Source organism: Camelina sativa, chromosome 20 (genome assembly GCF_030686135.1).
Source record: "Camelina sativa cultivar CO46 ecotype springtype chromosome 20, ASM3068613v1".
NCBI lineage: Eukaryota > Viridiplantae > Streptophyta > Magnoliopsida > Brassicales > Brassicaceae > Camelina > Camelina sativa.
In genome coordinates this window covers 17,017,596-17,032,257 of record NC_141899.1, presented here as the reverse complement: position 1 = coordinate 17,032,257, position 14,662 = coordinate 17,017,596, and the positions used below count along the sequence as shown (strand labels likewise).

Genomic DNA, 14,662 nt, shown 5'->3' with positions numbered 1-14,662 from the left:
TTATATTTTTTCTCTAATATATATCCCACAATACCTATTCATTTTTCCTAATTTAACGTATAAATAATAAATTCAATATTTTTAAATTATGATTTATAATTGTTAGTTTGTCGATGATAAATAAAGTATGTATTAAAAAAAAAAAATATGTATTTGCAATCAATCCATAATAAGAACTGTGTCACCTGTCAACAACTGATTAAAATATTGACTAGTTATTTTATTCTATTCGATGCATGGAAAATGCGAGTTAAGCCAGCGATCATCTAGTCATAATATAATTATTTAATAATGAGCTTCTTTTGTTTACTTTTTTTTTGTTTTAACTGATAGTTAATTGTTTACTATTGTTTTTTCCATTTGACCACTTTTATATATTTTACTCATTACTTCATTAGCATTAATAATGGCTGTAAATGGTATCGTGTAGAATTTGGTAGAATTCAAACAACTTTTTTTTTATTAAAAAGAATAAATAGTGCTGAATTGCTAAATTTATTTTCTCCTTCGAATTTTAAATACAAGGGGTCACTAGTAGGAAGCTTTATTAAACGTTTTTACTTTTATGTTTTTTATTTACAATATTAGAAATCAAGACTCTTCAAATAATATTTCTTAGTTTGCGTTCTAATTAGCTAATAAAATATTTTTGAAAAGGACACATTTATTGATGGAATAAGTTTTGTTTGTGTGATAATTAACAAGTTTCTTTGGTAAATATTAGTATTGTATTTACGAAAGATCTTAAAAGACGATTACTAAACTTTTTTTTTTTGAATAAAATGTTAAAATATGATTCAAAAGAAAAATAGCGTTTGTACAACTAGTGCAACGTTTACATTCAACCGGAGATTTTATCAATGTATTAGAGTCTAAAAAAGAGAAAGCCTAGAAGCGGGTTATGAGCCAGAGTTGGAGACCCTTGTCATAACGTCGATCATCACTTCTTTGCAGAAATAGGAATTGGTCTCGTATTTGCCTGTCAATGCTCTTAATCAGCTGAGTAGTATCATTTGCGTGTTCCTCTCCCGCCAAATTGTATAAAGTGTAGCTTGAAACACATAGCGAGCAATAAAACTTTTCACTCGATCTTGCCAAGGTGCAGAGATAGTTGTGAGGATGTCTTGCCAAATGTTGGTGAATCGCAGTTGATAGAAGAGGATTGTAATCTGTGAACCGAGCCTTCCAAGAGCCTATTTTCTTCCTCAGGTGTTCTAGAAGAGGATTGTAATATGTGGAAGTGAGCCGCTTAGTTACAAGTGGGAGGCCAAGATATCGAACAGGTAGTTGGCCAGCCCCAAACCTTTCCGTAATCTCTTGATGATACAAGTCTGAAACCCCCGCAAGATAAATTGTGGATTTCTCTACACTTATCCAGATCCCTGAGCGTGTTGCAAACTTGTCAAAGTCCTCAACAATTCCCTCTATGGAACACACCTTTTGCCACCAGAAAGGACCATAATATCATCGGCAAAACTAAGATGTGTTAAGCCGATAGTCTTACATTGAGGGTGATAAGCAAACTTCCGCACCCCAGCAGCAGTATCAAGCATCTTAGAGAGAACATCTATAGTAATGACAAACAGATAAGACGAGAGAGAGCATCCTTATCGCAACCCTCGAGAACTGTTAAAATAACCGGCTAATTCACCATTGACTTGCACTGAAAATGATGCAGTAGTAACACACAGCATAGTCTAGTGGATAAATTCCTGAGGAAACTCCAAAGCACAGAGGACATTTCGGAGAAAAGACCATTGAACAGAGTCAAAAGCCTTAGAGATATCTATTTTAATGACACACCTACTTGAGATGGAGTCCTTATGGTATCCCTTAACCAGCTCCGTAGCGAAGAGCAAATTCTCTATCAATAGCCGATCTTGTACAAACGCAGACTAGTTTCCTGCTATGAACTTCAGAAGCACCAGTTTGAGTCGGTTAACAATGATTTTTGAAATGACTTTGTAGAGAACATTACAACAAGATATCGGCCTGTAGTCCTAGTCCTTCATTAGTAAACATTTATTAACAGAACACTTATTATCGTTAAGTATGTTCAAATATTCATTTTGCGATTCAATTTTGTTTCCAATATCTGATTACTATTCGGTTTCTTAGTAAGCTACAAGAAAATAAAACAAAAAGAATACTAAAAAAAAGTTTCAACAACTTTTGTCCATATGATTTAAATATTGTGAGACACACGATTTAAACAATTATCTTCATCATCTTCCTTTTATCTTCCTCTCTTTCCACTATATATATTAAATTCGAAAATTATACACATATATATATAGTAAGCAAACATAGAGACACTGTTACCAAACCAATCAATGCGAAGACACAGTGTTGTCTCTATGTGTATAAATACGCTATGTAATACCCGATTTCTAGAAAATGAGGCGTGTAAAAAGAGCTTACAATGATTAATTTGTGACAACTTAATTATGTCACTAATTTGCACTCATATTTTCTGTAACTCATTCTGATATAACTTTAGCATTACACCTGCTTGGGTTAGAACAATTAAAGAATGGGTGACTTATATTTAGAAAGTAATTTGTAAAACAGTGTAAATGAAGAAACGTAAACCGTAAAATATATCGTGGTAATTTGTATGTTTAGTAAAACGTCTTTTTAGATCTCTAGAAGTAGTGCACCAGTGTCGGATGAGAGGGTAGAGGCCACCGGCTAAGAGAGGGTGTGGGAGGCCACGAACGTCAGTGATACCAGCTTATACGGTATGAGGTGACAGACTTTATGCTCTGTCAATGATAGTATTTTTAATTATTATCCTAATTATGAAAAATGTTGGTGCATATAGAGAGACGAAAAGAATTGATTTGGTTGTGTATGTCATCGATCAAAGTACACTTGTTTTGTTGCAACTCGTGTTGACAATACTTTATACCGTGGAAATGAGAATAAAACACAGGAAAAAATATCTTAGGTAATTTGTAAGATTAGGAAATAAGTCTCTAGAGCTTCGATCGAAAGTGTTGTTAGCCAAGAAATGAGACTTGTAAATAGACTCAAAGATACACCAAAGAAAACGACCTATTCCCGGTGTGTTTGCAATTGGCTAGTCCCGTATCAAAAACTCCAACTCTGCAAAGGTTTTCTACGTGCAAGAATCTCTTACAATTTCCTGAAGAAGGCAGCATCAGAGACTTTTCCATTCTTTTCCATTATATCACTAACAACATCCTTGAACTGACTAAGTGGGAACCAACTCCGGAACCAGTAAGACGTCTCATTCCTGCTTCGAACCTCCATTTTCATCATTTATGCAGCTTGACCCCGGAGTTTAAGAGTTTCCGTCAATATCAAGACTCCAGAAGACCTTCCCGCACGTTTCCAAAATGTTCCGTAACTTTTATTTTACTCACGTATGTGTCACTCTTCACATCTTTGACCAAAATTTCTTTCATGTATTGTTTTTGCAAACTACGTACCTACTAATTCAGTTTATGTCCAGTATACGGTATATGGTAATATGAATCATCTTTTAAGATAATTTTTAAATTGAAATATATTTTCTTAAGAATTATGAATATAGCTCGACAAAAAAAAAATTATGAATATAAAGAAGTCTTTGGAGCATTTATTGAAATTGTTTCTATAAGCAGGAAACCTATTATAAAACGTATCCTAAGAGAAAGTACACCAACCAAAAATGTGTTGATATGTAACCACAATCTTCCATTTAAAACTTATAATATATATTTTTTATAAATAGTTATAATAATTTTTTAAGTTTATTTTTTATAATTTTTGAAGGAAAAAACTTTTTTTTTAATTAAACAATTATAAACTTCAATTTTTTTTCCTATAATTTGTTGTGTGTGTGTTTTGAACACGACAGATTAATTTTTTTAATCAAGATAATTTTTATTAAAATCAACAAGTATATTAAAAATGTGGTCTAACTAATCTCAAAAATTTAATTAAAAAAAAAGATTATCAAATCCTTTATAGATATTGTCCAAAGATCTTTATCTATTTTAATAAAGCATAATGACAGTCTAGAGGTTGGTTGGGTTATTACTATTGGAACATAATTATAAAAAGAGAAAGGATGATCTTCTGCGATTCTATGCTCAGCTAGTATATCGGCACTTTTGTTTGATTTGTTCTGTTGACAGATCTTGTAAACGTTTTATTTAATCGACCAAGACATTTCGAAACAGAAGACATTAGTGAGTCGTTAAAAATAAGATTTTTTTTAATATAAAGAGTTTAAAAATAATATAACATTTAGCTTGACTGATGTTGTGTCACTTTTGTTTGTTGAATACTAACATTTTTTTATCGGCATTTTTTTTTTTTCTTAAAAAAAAAAAAAAAAATAATACTAATATATTTTAAAACGTACTTGTTATGTGTTTAATTACGGACTTAACACGATACGCTGTAGTTGGTATAAGTTTAAGTAATCATATAAAAGCGCACAAAACAAGATGCGAATAACACAGTTTGAATAATTTCAGTCTAACTAAGTTTGTTTAGTCACGAAGACTCACGAGAGTCACGATTTTAATCATCCAATTAATTTAATCAAATAGTCATCGAAAGACAACCGGTTTAGTCAAAGATTTTGATTATTTTATAGTTAACAAAAACTATTCATAATATATGGTACGCGTGTGCCCTAGCTAACTACCTCTCTCTCTCTATATAAGACGAAGTTGATGCATTAACACTTCTCAGAAGTCTCTTGTTCTCTAAAGACTTACTTACATATCTCAAAATTCTCAAATATTTTACTAAAGCTTTTTTCTTCCATAAACTAATTAACGTCCAAAGGAATGGAAATTAAGCTACTTGCACTAGTACTAATTACACTAAGTGTAGCATCATGGGATGCTGCACAGGGAAGATCTCTTAGATCTCCTACGACACCTCTAAATCGTTATAGCTTTCCTCCTGATTTTGATTTTGGCGTTGCTTCTTCCGCTTATCAGGTTTGTTTGTAATGTACTGATCGATAGTTTTTTTTTTTTCGGTAGATTCAATTAGTTTGTTAAAGTAATTAATCAGGATATTTGAATATATATATATGAAATGCAGTATGAAGGTGCAGTAGAAGAAGGAGGAAGGGCCCCGAGCATATGGGATCGTTTTACACATGAATTCCCAGGTTCACCTTTTTTCATTCATCCGTGTTGTTAATTTTTTTTTTGTTATAAAGAACATATCTTTTCCAACGTTTCCAATATCTATACGTAAAAGTGTTATATATTTTTTCAGAAAGGACAAGCATGGACAACGGAGATGTTGCTGTAGACTTCTACCATCGTTACAAGGTTTGTGCGTGCATGCATGACTTTTATTATTTTATACTTGCTTGCTTTGCAGCATTTTTGGTCGTTGGAAACGTGATTGAATTGTGAAATATAAACATAAAAAAATTGGTGGGACATATCTGCATTATCAAGCTTTAAGTTTCAATAGTTATTTTTATTTTTATTTTTCTTTAAACAACTTATATTAATTAAATTGTAAAATGAACAGGAAGACATCAAATTAATGAAGGAAATGAATTTGGATACTTTCAGATTTTCACTATCCTGGTCAAGAATATTACCAAGTAAGTAAATATTTGGATTTTTTTTTTCCTACTATCAATTTGGAAGAGATACAACTCACGTGACACGTACAATTATATTTTTTTTACTTTTCTCCCAAGAATTTTTTTTAACCGTTTTATCTATTATATTTTTCAGCTGGAAAACTAAGTGATGGAGTAAATAAAGAAGGGGTTCAATTCTACAAGAATCTTATTGATGAACTTATCAAGAATGGTGAGAATCATAAGATTAAATGATTGATTATAGCTAAGTTTTGTGTTTGAAATGTTTCTCATCACACTATATGTTTAAACATTCATACAGGTATAAAACCATTTATAACAATCTATCACTGGGATATACCTCAAGCTCTTGATGATGAGTACGGTAGCTTTTTGAGTCCTCGAATCATGTAAGTTAAAAGCTTAGATTCATACACGATATAAATAAGTTTAAAGTACTGCTCTTTCAGTCTTTTGACATTTTTTCGTTGTTGTGTGGTTTTATCCAGAGATGATTTTAGAAACTATGCCAGATTCTGTTTCCAAGAATTTGGAGACAAGGTCAATCTATGGACAACGTTCAATGAGCCATATGTTTATAGCGTTGCGGGTTATGATAGGGGCAATAAAGCAATCGGTCGATGTTCAAAATGGGTAAACAGTTTGTGTGTAGCTGGTGATTCGGGCACAGAGCCTTATTTAGTATCTCACCACCTTCTTCTTGCTCACGCTGCTGCTGCTGAAGAGTTCAGGAAATGTGACAAGGTAAATAAGAAACTATGTCTTCCTAAAAAACAGTTCCTTTAAAAATTTTATTTGTTTTCAACACACACACAAAAAGAAGTGTATGGATATTTCATGTCATTTAATCTATCAAAACGGATTTGAACGCCAAAAAAATTAACAGTTTGATTTATTCTAACTGTGAAACAGATTTCAAAAGATGCCAAGATAGGCATAGTGTTGTCTCCTTATTGGTTCGAGCCATATGACATTGATTCTAATGCTGATAAAGAAGCAGTTGAACGAGCTCTTGTTTTTAATGTTGGTTGGTAAGTTGTCATCTATGTAATCAAAGTTGAAACAAAATAAATAATTTGCTAATCATTTTTTTTTTTTGATTTTCTAATCTTGTTTATTCTACAATTATGTATAGGCATCTTAACCCTTTAGTCTTTGGAGATTATCCCGAAACGATGAAGACAAACGCTGGAAAGAGATTACCTTCTTTCACCAAAGAAGAATCTATGATGGTAAAAAATTCATTTGATTTTATCGGAATAAACTACTACACAACACGTTTCATCGCTCATGATCTTCACGCGGATCTTTCACGGCCTCGATTCACAACCGACCAACACCTGCAATATAGATGTAAGTACCGATAAACAGATTTGATCTCACTTATGTTTGGATTTTTTGTTTTCATATTAAAATATTCACGAACCTACAATTAATGACTTTGTATTGTATCATTATTTTTTATCAGTGACAAATCGTAGCGGCGATTACATCTCATCAGAATCGGTACGAACATGAATGATATTCACACAACTTTATTTTAAAATTAGTATATCAAACAAATACGTAAATATAACCATTTTTTATTCTATTTTTCTTCAATTTCAGGATGGTTCGAAACTTCTTTGGTCATATCCAGAAGGCTTACGAAAGATTCTTAATTATATCAAAGATAAATACAATAATCCAACTATTTACATCACTGAAAACGGTAAGAACGTGAGAAGCATAATCATGAACATCATTTTATTAATCATCAATAGTTTACTCATATATTATTTTTATATAATAAGAAGTAACCACGTGTAAATGTATAGGTTATGATGACTATGAAGATGGGATACTCACACGTGAAGAGATACTAGAAGATACACCGAGAATAATGTACCTCCAAAAACATCTTCAACATCTCCAGAAAGCAATCACGTAAGAGATTTTCCATTGACCTCTTCAATAAAAACTGATACAGTGTATATGATTAATTAATAAAAATCTTGGGATAATAAATTAATTAATCTTACGAATACAAAATATACAGTGAGGATGGGTGTGACGTAAGAGGCTACTTCACATGGTCGATGTTGGATAATTTCGAATGGGAACATGGATATGGAGTGAGATACGGATTGTACTACATCGACTATTCAGATGGTTTAAAAAGAATTGCTAAAAGCTCGGCCAAATGGTTCAAGCATTTTCTTCAGAGATCCGAAAAGCCAAGGCTAATGGTTCTGTTTGAGAGAGTCAAGAATTGGTGGTCTGCATTACAGATGATCTAAGCTCGCTTGGTGTGCTAGGAGACTAATTCTTCTTTTTGATCAACTTTTTGGGATAAGAATGTATGTGAATATTGATATGTACCATATGTATTACTTGTAGAAAAGAACAAGTTATTTCTTTAGTTTTTTTTTATATATGTATATATAGAAAATAGCATGTTAATATAGAGATAAATTTCAGAAACTATCATGTTTTGTTTGTAGTTCATATTCAACCTGACTTTCATATATATTAACCCAACATAAGCAAAGATTTCACCAATGCCATTACTGTGTACAGCCAAAATCGTTTATGGCATTCACCTAGATTTAGAAAGAGACCCTTCAGTATTTTCTTCTTTATTTACTTGCTCCCTTAGCCGAAAAATCCTTTCTTCGTGTCCGGACTTAAATGGTTTTTGGCATTAACTATTTTTCTTTCCCCTCTTAATACTTGGCCGAGTATGCGAATTAGCTTTCTTTATCCACGTTCGATTATATAACATCAGGCAACTCCAGCCTATATATTATCGGCCTATATATTATCGGTCTCACCCGTTCAATCACCCTGAACGGATCTATGTACCTCAGATTCAGTTTAGTCTCTGTCAATGACTTGTTCGGATTCGGCAACATGGTCATCTTGAGGTACACTCTGTCGTTCATCTAAACTCAAGATTTCTCCTCCTCTTATCGGCATACCTCCTCTGCCAATCCTGAGCTTCCTTCTTGTTCAGCTTCAGAACCCAAATCTTCTCTGAGGTCTCCTGAACAAAACCTGCCCCGTACATGCTCCTCTCCCCCCCCACATGAGTCCAGTATAACGGTGTACGACATGGCCTCCCATACAACACCTAACAGGAGCCATCCTGATACTCACCGGGTAGCTGTTGTTTTAAGCAAACACTACAAAGCTCAGGTGATCTGCCCAATGGCCACCCCAATCCAGCACACACATTCTCAGCAAATCCTCCGACGTCTGAATAGTCCTCTCTGACTGTCCATCTGTCCGAGGATAGTAGGCTATACTCATATGCTGCTTAGTGTCCATCTCTGCCTAAAATGTCTTCCAGAACACCGAAGTAAACTTGGAATTTCTATCAGAAACCATACTCGCTGGCACCCCGTGCAACTTGACTATATCCTTCACATACTTCTTAGCCAAGACCGCTGCTCCATCGGTCTTCTTGATGGCCAGAAAATGTGCCGACTTAGTCAACTGATCCAGAATGACCTAAATCGCATCATAAGTCCGAGACACGGGCAACCCTACCACGAAGTCCATCGTGATCATGTCCCACTTTCACTCTAGAATGGGAATACTCTTCAGCAAACCGACCAGAACCTGATGCTCAGCCTTCACTAGCTGGCAAACATTGCACCTCGCGACCCAACTAGCTACATCTTTTTTCATCCCGACCCAGTGATAGTACCGTTTGAGGTCATGGTACATCTTGGTCGCTCTTAGATGAATAGAGAACATGCTCGCATGAGCCTCCCTCAAGATCTCCTGCCTCAACTCCTCATCCTTGGGCATACAGATCCGACTGTGCAAAAGTATGGTACTGTTGGCAGAGACTTGGTAATCCGAACCGACATCTCTAGAGGCATTCACCAGCCTGATACTAGGATTTTTGTGTGTCTATCCTAGTTGGTTCAATTAACCTTATGCAGTTATAATACTTAAGGTGTCAATCCAGTTGGGAAACTTTACTAACAATTGAGATGCAATCAAGCAATCACAAGTTAAGCCAATTCAAAAAGAGTGTTTTTCTAACAATCCTAGAATGGTCAAAATACAAAACGGAAATGAGTCACAGAATCGTAAACGCAAATGTATGACAAATACGGAACAAGAATAAGTAATACCGAAAACGATTCTAAGCATGAACAAACGAAACAGTTCCATGAATGTAATAAAAATCAGAAAGAAAGAAGTCCTAAGGATGGGGTAATTGATGTCGGTGGAGTATCCTAGTCTACAGAGTATTTAACATACCTCAAGCAAACTATCCCTAAACAATGAACATCACAACTTAGCTAATCCAATCTCTTGGCAAAAGCTACTCAGACTCAACCACTTCCATACCCAGCTCTCGCTAGAGAAACGTGGTCAAGCAGGCATGACAAACAAGTTCATTCACGTCAATAAATATCCTAGACAACAAATCTCTTAGGCTAGGAACGTAAGTCTCTGGCACTAGTTGGTCAGACATTTCATCAAACACCTTTTGGGTGCGGAAATGTCTCGAACCTAGTTCCAATTGATCATAGAGAAACTAGCAATTCTAACTCTAGTCCAGAAGGGAATCATACAATCAAAGCTTAAACACTCTACATCCTAAGATCATCCACCTAATATATCCAATCCTCAAGAACTAACACACTACTCAGATCCGAAAATCATAGTCAAGGATGCAAACCCAGAAAACATTGAAACAAGCATTCTTAGATAGATTAAAATGTGAAGAACAACTTTGTAGAAGAAATCAAATCAAAATACTGAATAAGTTCAAAGATATCGGGAAAAAAGTCAGAGTACGTTTTTGGTGGCTAGGGAAACCTTAAAAAAGAAAATGAGATAAAAACTAAGATGTCCAAAACAAGACTTAACAAAATGTATATATAGTAAAAACACGTGAATCCCTAAAACTTAAAACGACAAGATAGAGCGTCGGTTTGGGAATCTCCTGAAACATGTCAGACGGAGCGTCTTCCTGGCATACACGATTTTTTCCGTGTGCATCCAGTGGCTCGAATGGTATGAGTAGGAGTGGCTCGAATGGTGTGAGTAGGAGTGGCTCGGGTGGTGTGAGTGAAAATGGCTCGAGCATGGTCGCTGAAAGTGGCTCGAGCTGGGTGTATACGCATCCACTAAAACGATGATATCTCTTGAACCACACCTCCGATTGGCTTGAAATAAATGGCATTAGAACGATGACTCAATTCTCTACAACTTTGATGAAGACGTAGAAAGCTGAATCCCTAAACCGGTGGCTCGAGTGATGGCTCGATTGAGGCTGTTGAGGATGGCTCGATTGTGGAAGTGAGGATGGCTCGATTGTGGAAGTGAGGATGGCTCGGTTGATGCAGCTGGGAGTGGCTCAATTGCGGAGGTTGAGCATGACTCGGTTGCGGAGGTTGAGCATGACTCGGTTGCGGAGGTTGAGCGTGGCTCGGTTGCGGAGGTTGAGCTTGGCTCGATTGCGGAGGTTGAGCATGGCTCGATTGCGGAGGTTGAGCATGGCTCGATCCTCTGCGCTTCCAACGTCTCCTAGACACTTGAAAAACTCCGAAATGCACAATGTATGCAAGGATGATGCAGAAACTTCCTAAACATGCAAAGTGTACGAAAGAGGTTCTAAAATGATGCAAAACGACTAGTCATCCTAGCTAAATGCATGACAAATACAGGCTAAGGAGATGCAAAATATAGACATATCAACTCCCCCAAACTTATTCTTTGCTTGCCCTCAAGCAAACTATCAAGAACAAAGTATGGAAGAGAGGTGTGAAGATGGGGTCTGAGAACCTAAAACATGCTGAATAGAGTAGTTAGAATCAAGGTCCTTGTTTTTAGTTCTATGATGCATGGTGAAGGAACTTTATTTCAAATCTACACATGCAATCCTATCAATCATCCCCTTTAACATTCATTAACAGAGAACCGTGAATCAATCTAAGCAATGTCATTGAACTCATTTGGCTAGGGTAAAGGTTACAGACACAGATGGTCTCCTCATCAAGCGGTTTTATCAATACAGAACAAGGTTCTCTCACGAAAAGGAGTTGAGCTTAAGAGAAGGCGAAAGGTTGAAACCAACTGATACATACAAGAGCAGCGCCCTGTCTACCCAAAGAACACTCCAAACCAAAGTTGGTCCTATCTCTACCCTTCATCAGAAACTTCATCTCAAACTTTTTACAGTTAGTCTTAGGAGGAGTTCACTTCTTTTCATTCTAGCAGATTGGGAAATCTTTATTATCACTATGGTTCATTTTCTTTTCTTCTAGGGACTCTAGACAACTTAAGCATTTTTTTTTCTTTGTCTAATCTTTTTATTTTATGCCCAGAACCAATAACTCTTTTTACTTTGCTAAACCCAAATCCTTTACTAGACGTGTAAACTATGTAAACACATCCCCCTCCTAAAGACTTTCTACCTCTTTACTTTTCTGCATAAATCCATACCCAATACCCAAAATCGAGTTCTCACCTAGTCCTACTAGTCCGGATAACGCGAACTAGAACTACACAGGATGCTACTCTTGTCGGTTAGAACCTAACACTTTCTAACAATCTCAACTCGGAAAAGGCCTGACACTCAATAATACAATTGGCTTGAAAGAACGGTTGGTTAAGGGTGCGGGGAACTGTTCCAAAGATGGGAATCAGCTACTTGGATTGACAAGGGTGGTAAAAATGTGAAAGACAATCCAAGTATGTGTATGGTATCCATGAGTTCAACTTCAATGCATCACATGACAATTGCAAGTCAGAATTAGGTTCAGGTAGATAGGGAATGATATCAATTCAAAACATGCTTCAATCTTGCATTTTCAAGTTCAATCAACAAGCATCAAAGAACTAATAACAAGGGCCTTGATCCTATCCTATTGAATCCAGCATGCTAACAAGGTTACAATCATCATCAACCCCTATGCTAAATGCAACAACCCTATATGAATAAACCTAGGCTCAATCCTAATATGCAAGTACAAAACGAATCCCAAATGGAAACGGCGCCAAATTGATGCTAGGATTTTTGTGTCTTCTAGTTGGTTCAATTAACCTTATGCAGTTGTAATAGTTAAAGTGACAATCCAGTTGGGACACTTTACTAACAATTGAGATGCAATCAAGAAATCACAAGTTAAGCCAATTCAAAAAGAGTATTTTTCTAACAATCCTAGAATGGTCAAAATACAAAACAAAAATGAGTCACAGAATCATAAACGCAAATGTATGACAAGTACCGAACAAGAATAAGTAATACCGAAAACGATTCTAAGCATGAACAAACAAAACAGTTCCAGGAATGTAATAAAAATCAGAAAGAAAGAAGTCCTAAGGATGGGGTAATTGATGTCGGTGGAGTATCCTAGTCTACAGAGTGTTTAACATACCTCAAGCAAACTATCCCTAAACAATGAACATCACAACTTAGCTAATCCAAAATCTTGGCAAAAGCTACTCAGACTCAACCACTTCCATACCCAGCTCTCGCTAGAGAAACGTGGTCGAGCAGGCATGACAAACAAGTTCATTCACGTCAACAAACATCTTAGACAACTAATCTCTTAGGCTAGGAACGTAAGTCTCTGGCACTAGTTGGTCAGACATTTCATCAAACACTTTTTGGGTGCGGAAATGTCTCGAACCTAGTTCCAATTGATCAGAGAGAAACTAGTAATTTTAACTCTAGTCCAGAAGGGAATCATACAATCAAAGCTTAAACACTCTACATCCTAAGATCGTCCACCTAATATATCCCATTCTCAAGAACTAACACACTACTCAGATCCGAAAATCATAGTCAAGGATGGAAACCCAGAAAACATTAAAACAAGCATTCTTAGATAGATTAAAATGTGAAGAACAACTTTGTAGAAGAAATCAAACCAAAATACTGAATACGTTCAAAGATATCGGGATACAAAGTCAGACTACGTTTTTGGTGGCTAGGGAAACCTTACAAAAGAAAACGAGATAAAAACTAAGATGTCCAAAACAAGACTTAACAAAATGTATATATAGTGAAAACGCATGAATCACTAAAACTTAAAACGACAAGATAGAGCGTCGGTTTGGGAATCTCCTGAATCATGTCAGACGGAGCGTCTTCCTGGCATACGCGATTTTGTCCGTGTGCGTCCAGTGGCTCGAATGGTATGAGTAGGAGTGGCTCGAGTGGTGTGAGTAGGAGTGGCTCGGGTGGTGTGAGTGAAAATGGCTCGAGCATGGTCGGTGAAAGTGGCTCGAGGTGGGTGTATACGCATCCACTAAAACAATGATAACTCTTGAACCACACCTCCGATTGGCTTGAAATAAATGGCATTGGAACGATGACTCAATTCTTTACAACTTTCATGAAGACGTCAAAAGCTGAATCCCTAGACCGGTGGCTCGAGTGATGGCTCGATTGAGGCGGTTGAGGATGGCTCGATTGTGGAAGTGAGGATGGCTCGATTGTGGAAGTGAGGATGGCTCGATTGTGAAAGTGAGGATGGCTCGGTTGATGCAGTTGGGAGTGGCTCGATTGCGGAGGTTGAGCATGACTCGGTTGCGGAGGTTGAGCGTGACTCGGTTACAGAGGTTGAGCGTGGCTCGGTTGCGGAGGTTGAGCGTGGCTCGATTGCGGAGGTTGAGCATGGCTTGATTGCGGAGGTTGAGCATGGCTTGATCCTCTGCGCTTCCAATGTCTCCTAGACACCTGAAAAACTCCGAAATGCACAATGTATGCAAGGATGATGCAGAAACTTCCTAAACATGCAAAGTGTACAAAAAAGGTTCTAAAATGATGCAAACCGACTAGTTGTCCTAGCTAATTGCATGACAAATACAGGCTAAGGAGATGCAAAATATAGACATATCAGAGCCCCACATCCTTCTCCTGAGCAAACCGCACTCTGCTCAGAAGATCTGCTCTATCAGCCGCCTCCAAATCCAACGGCTCCTAAGAAATAACACACAACCTCAACGTACTAATCTCTCCTACCAGAGACTCTATGTCCTGCTCCTGAGCCGAAGCCGCCCGCTTCCGACTCCGAGCATCTGCAACCAAGTTAGCCTTACCAGGGTGGTAGGCTA

The 14,662-nt window shown here is 36.6% G+C and overlaps 1 protein-coding gene across 1 annotated transcript; it reads left to right on the top strand.

The window, feature by feature from the left end:
* The first annotated feature begins 4,705 nt into the window (after window positions 1-4,705).
* Window positions 4,706-8,056, top strand: LOC147919046 (beta-glucosidase 32-like). The gene is made up of 13 exons (XM_087503526.1): window positions 4,706-4,964; window positions 5,071-5,140; window positions 5,251-5,306; window positions 5,515-5,590; window positions 5,727-5,804; window positions 5,895-5,982; window positions 6,082-6,337; window positions 6,506-6,624; window positions 6,729-6,946; window positions 7,062-7,099; window positions 7,202-7,304; window positions 7,411-7,519; window positions 7,632-8,056. The coding sequence occupies exons 1-13, from the start codon at window positions 4,809-4,811 to the stop codon at window positions 7,870-7,872; spliced, it is 1,608 nt and encodes a 535-aa protein (XP_087359652.1). The 5' UTR covers window positions 4,706-4,808; the 3' UTR covers window positions 7,873-8,056.
* Window positions 8,057-14,662: the final 6,606 nt, after the last annotated feature.

Bases quoted from the DNA above. Each gene is read 5' to 3' on its own strand.
- LOC147919046 (XM_087503526.1), top strand. From the start codon at position 4,809: ATGGAAATTAAGCTACTTGCACTAGTACTAATTACACTAAGTGTAGCA. The intron at 5,591-5,726 runs GTAAGTAAATAT...TATATTTTTCAG, and splicing joins CTGGTCAAGAATATTACCAA to CTGGAAAACTAAGTGATGGA. The intron at 7,100-7,201 runs GTACGAACATGA...CTTCAATTTCAG, and splicing joins ATTACATCTCATCAGAATCG to GATGGTTCGAAACTTCTTTG.